At 46.4% G+C, this 5575-nt stretch overlaps 1 protein-coding gene across 1 annotated transcript; it reads left to right on the forward strand.

The window, feature by feature from the left end:
• Positions 1 to 209: 209 nt before the first annotated feature.
• LOC121616153 (indian hedgehog B protein-like) lies at positions 210 to 5352 on the forward strand. The gene is made up of 4 exons (XM_041950819.1): positions 210 to 515; positions 1922 to 2079; positions 2426 to 2529; positions 4607 to 5352. The coding sequence occupies exons 1-4, from the start codon at positions 210 to 212 to the stop codon at positions 5350 to 5352; spliced, it is 1314 nt and encodes a 437-aa protein (XP_041806753.1).
• The last annotated feature ends 223 nt before the right edge of the window (positions 5353 to 5575 follow it).

Raw genomic sequence — 5575 nt, forward strand, 5'->3', positions numbered from 1 at the left:
TTCTCAATTTGGCTCTTTTTTTTCTGGAGCAACTGAAAACTTTCTGGTGTCCTCATGGTGCCTGGTGCAGCCGAGGTGCCGAGCTTCTTTTATCCGTGGTTTTCGGACGTGATGTTGCGACTGTTACGGACGATGGAGTCGGGAACTGAACCGGGGAGGTACTGAAGACATCTCTCTCCCCCGGGAGAGTCCTCCCTCCCCCCGGGGCGATGCGGATCTCCTTCCTCCTTCTCACCGCCTCTCTGTGTGCCTTGGTCCTCCTCCTCGCACCTGCCTCGGAGGGCTGCGGGCCGGGGAGGGGGTACGGCAAGAGGCGGCTCCCGAAGAAGCTCATCCCGCTTGCGTACAAGCAGTTCAGCCCCAACGTCGCCGAGAAGACCCTGGGAGCCAGCGGGAGACCCGAGGGCAAAATAACGCGCAACTCCGAGCGCTTCAAAGAACTGACGCCGAATTACAACACAGATATTATCTTCAAAGATGAGGAGGACACGGGCGCCGACAGGCTCATGACCCAGGTAAGGAGGGGGATGAGTGAGTGGAGAGGACACGGATGCAAAACATCTGGCACAAACGCGCAAGGATGGACCATAGTTGCTTGGGTGCCGCTGCTTGACGCCTGGTTTTGTACTGTCTATCGGCTGTACTGATCCAAAAAAAAAAGTCTCTTATTAAACTAATCCCGACCTGACAGCTGACTGGAGCAGACCCCTTCAATGTAGTTGTACCACTCCAGACTAGATTAGCCACACTGTCGCATCCAATTACTGCTGAATGTTTGCTCTCAGTTGAATGTTTAAACCAAAATGATTGACTTCATCGACTCCCGGCTCTTCGTTTCACCTCTGGATTTTGCGATAGATTCAGCTACTTATTGCCTTGAAGCATTGCGTTTACTCCCGAACCAAGTCTCGTTTCGCTGAACAGTCTGAATCACCGTTAATCTGTGCGCTTTCCCATTAGACTCGACGTATGGAAGTGCGTAAAATCGCTCATTTTAGGGTTAAACCCAAGGCCGTGAAGGATACGTTTAGGGAACCAATAAAGCAAACGTAATTTTAATTTGATATCATACTTTCCATGATTATTTGGCCCACAAAAAGGCACCCGTATGTCATGGTAACAACAAGGGCAGAGGATCGCCAAATCTCTGCTCGCATTTGTTTCGAAATCTGGTGAAACGCAAAACGTTTACCTTAATCTTGTGTTAATTCCTTTCTTAATTCATCACTTCATTCATTCTTAAAAAGTCTTAATCTTTAAATCAGGTTGATTAGATCTCTGCTGCTGAGAGGCATCTTGACCCCAAGCCTTATGTAAGTGTGGAAAACTGCTAAATCATCCAAAGCAGGCGCACATGGATATACGTGTGTACTTTGACCTTGGAGATTCACTTGACACAATTTTAACAGAGCTGTAATCTACATTCCTTTGTGTGTGTTGTGAGAGTGGAAGAGGTGCTTCATGCCCCCATCACATTTATCTCAGTGGCTGATGGCCATGTTTGCTTTTTAGACACTTTCTTGTTTCTCTTTATGGACAAAGCTGTTAGTCTTTATGTTGGCCTACCTTTGTTCCACCTTCCCTGTCCCTGCCTTAATGTGATGACACTGATGTCTCTGACTGTCTGCCCCACCACACGCGCGTGCACACACACACACACACACACATATACAAACACACACACACACTATCCACATCATGTATGTGTCTTTTTCCTTCTGAACTTGAATCTCTGTGTTGATCACATGGCTGCAACTGTCACTCAGACTCATCACACCCAACTCTTCTCCCACCATGTCTCTTTTTCCTCCAGCTGATGTCCAGCTACTCTCTCAGCATCACTCACATCACTTCATTTAGCCTTTGTATTGTTTGCCTCTAACAGCCTGCCTCCCCTTTCCCCCCCTGCGCCTCTCTTTAGCGTTGCAAAGACAAGTTGAACTCTCTGGCCATCTCTGTCATGAACATGTGGCCGGGCGTTAAGCTGAGAGTGACAGAGGGCTGGGATGAGGACGGTCATCACTCAGAGGACTCGCTGCACTACGAGGGACGTGCCGTCGACATCACCACCTCAGACAGGTAGGCATGCAGTGTGTCACATTGTGTGGTGTAGACAGGCCAGACAACATGTAAAAGGCTTGCAGTCAGTTATGACGGTAAACAAATCAGTAATGTGATGAGTCATCTGATGAGTCAGCGAGCTGGCTGTTTGTTTTTGCTGACTCAAATTTGGATTTATGATCAAATCCAAGCTTGTGGCCAAATTCCTGAAATTGCAACATTTTAATTGCTTTACACCATATGAACAAATGTGGGGATGTCAGTGGAAAAATAAAGGTGTCTGAGCACGTTTGGGAAAGTATGCTTTCTTAGTGAAGCCCCGATTGAATCACATCTGGAGTAACCAGTATCTTCTTTTCCACAGGGACAGAAATAAGTACGCCATGTTGGCCCGGCTGGCCGTAGAAGCTGGATTTGACTGGGTCTACTACGAGTCCAAAGCCCACATTCACTGTAGTGTCAAGTCAGGTAAGAGATGGATATGAGCGACAGTGTGTGTGAGCATTATCTGAAAGTGTGTTTGTGTTTTGTTTTTGTTTTTTTTTGTGCTTGTGGCCAGCTGTCATTACCGCTAATGAGGCTGATGCCAGACCCTTTGTTGGCGTTTCACTAATGGTTTACCTCGCCTTTCAGCGCCTCTGTCGTGAGTCTGTGTGTGTGTTTGTGCGTGTGGCCTATTGGGAGCCAATCAAAGCAGGGTGTGCACCTGTGCTCTTTGCTGTATCAGCCACACGTCTTCATCAGATCTTACCATAAAGCGATCTTTGTTTGTGATTGCAGAATATTTAGCTGTAGAATGAGCAGGCGGTGCGAAACGTGCAATAACACACTTCTGGTCAGAAACTAATGGCTGCACAGAATTAAAGTAATAAGTTAATAAAAACCTGCACATTAAAGTGATATTTGACTCTTCTATGATAGAGAGCTTCATTTTTTCCACTTTAATTTTTAATATTAAGTTACTACAACACACACTGTATGAAGCTCGATTCAGATGCAGTCCTTACACAAACAATACTCTCACTACCGCATTCCACCTCAAGCCATCTAGCTTTTGACATATTTTAGAAATCCATTTACCCATGTCTGGTACCACCAGTTATTTGATGCCAAACTGCATTCTCGCAGTCCGCTGAGGTTAGTGGGCTGTGAGATTATTAACTCTCTCTCTTTGTTTTGCTGTTGCTTTTTCTTCCGTAGGTTTCTCTCAGATCTCTTATCTGAGTCTTATCACCTCCCGGTCACAGCCCTCCTTTTCTGAAGCCCTCAGGCTTACAGACACACACACCTTGGACAAATATTTGGCTTAAGACTGCTTTAAGACAACCCCCACACACAGACACACACACACTTATATTGATAAATTTCTTATTTCAAACTGATTTTGCTTTCAGCAGTCCTAAGAAATATCCTATTCTACTCTATTTGCTCCTGTTATCGCCTTTCCAGTTTCTTTAAGCTCATTCCACTAGCTCTTTTCTAAAATAGCAGAATTCATTGTTAGGAATCTAGCCCGTTACAATGGCCAATGCTCCTTCCTTGTGTGCAACCACTGAAAGTGGTCATGTGACACTGTTTTAAACACAAACTCTGCTGTAATCCAAACAGTATCGAGACCCAAGTCTGAGTCTGTGTGCTTTCCTGTCTCTCTGACCCCAGGCCGTGCTCTGACTGCGGTGATACAATCAGCTGGTTATCCATTAGCTCTTGCTGACTACCTCTTCTTGCCACCTCGTCTCACTGCGTCTTAAAGGGCCACCTTATTCGGAAATGCATCCCAACAAGAGCACATGTACTTCCTGTGGCATCTTGGGCAGTTTAATGAATGACAGCAGCCCAACAGAACAGAAGCAAACTTGCTTTTCTACTAATTTTGTCTTATTTATGTCGCAATGATGTCAAATCAAAGTGGGTAGCAAAATAGACGCACATGCTACAGCAAAGTGAAGACAAGTGTCTCCTTTGACTTTACTATGTAATGTATGGACCTTAGAAAACAACATTACACCTTTTGTAAACAATATAATGGATTTTGAGTGAGATCCACAGGACTGAGTGTTGCAAAATGCTTAAAGGCCCAAGCAAAGAGTTTTTCATACAAGAGAAATGATGGTAAAAGCAGCCAGAAATCACTAATATAGTCTCGAAAATGCTAATCTGCTGGCAAAAACAGTGTTTTTCTGAAGTGTGTTTCTGTGTGAACAAGGTCTAAGAATAAGGAGCGAGCCAAAGGAGGAGACAAAGTTTGAACACAAGTCACATTATATACGCACATATGTTAACAACCTACCACTGATCCACTGAGATAAAGCTGTCCTTGAGTCAGTGTCAAAGTCTCACCTGTTTTATAGATCACACAGTGATCATGCAGCCATGATCACTGATGATCCAAGCACTGCTGCGCTGTTGCTCCAACTCAAACCCGTGTTCTCGCTTCATGTTTTCATCCTTGCAGCTTCTCCAAAAGGGAATGCAAAAAAAATTTAAACAGGACTAAATGAAATGAAATCAAATAATCTTTTTTCTCTTTCTTTCATCTCTCCAGAACATTCTGTCGCAGCCAAAACCGGTGGTTGTTTCCCTGGTGATGCTCAGGTTGTCCTCGAGGGCGGGGCTACTAAGCAGGTGCGTGACCTCCACCCTGGCGACCGTGTCTTGGCTTCTCCAACAACAGACGGTCGCGGCCCTCTTCTCTACAGCCCGGTCTTATCCTTCCTGGACCGCCAGCCCAACATCACAAAGATCTTCTACATCATTGGCACCAGCGCAGGACTTAATATTACTCTCACAGCTGCTCACCTGATCTTTGTCACAGACTGCGCTGGTGGCCTGAGTGAGCCAAAGTGGGAAGAGACAGGCGAGGAGCCGCTTTTGGGCTCCGTGCGAGGGGGCAGGCCTGGCCGGGAAGCAGGTCTGAGGACAGTTTTTGCCAGCGAGGTACGGCCAGGACAGTGCGTGCTCACGTCACAGGGGAAAGCGGGGTCACGTGCTTCACTTTCAGCCGTGACCTCCGTGGAAGAGCGGAGGAGCGCCGGGCTGTATGCCCCACTAACCCAGCATGGGTCCATAGTGGTGAACGGTGTGCTGGCTTCCTGCTATGCTGCTGTGGACAATCACCATTTGGCCCACTGGGTCCTGGCCCCACTGAGGTTCTTCTACAGCCTGATGGGACCTTCAGAACCGCAGACTGACAGCCTGCACTGGTACCCCTGGCTTCTGCAGAGGCTGGGGCAAATGCTGCTGGACGCTGGACACTTCCACCCCTGGGGGATCGAACAAGGACATAGATAGGAGCCACAGAGACATGTTTCACACTGACGACTTCAATAACTTTCAGGAGCACCAAAGACAATTGATTTTATTGTGGAAATGTGTTTTTACCAACTCTACTTGCCTGTATTTGCTGTGCGTCAACACATTTTTGTAGCACATGTACAAATGTGCAAAAGTCAAAGACAGGACACTGAGAAGATTCCTTTTATACATTTGGTCATTTCAAGTTAATTAATTCCAG

The sequence above is a fragment of the Chelmon rostratus genome, chromosome 13 (assembly GCF_017976325.1).
Source record: "Chelmon rostratus isolate fCheRos1 chromosome 13, fCheRos1.pri, whole genome shotgun sequence".
NCBI classification, from domain to species: Eukaryota; Metazoa; Chordata; class Actinopteri; order Chaetodontiformes; family Chaetodontidae; genus Chelmon; species Chelmon rostratus.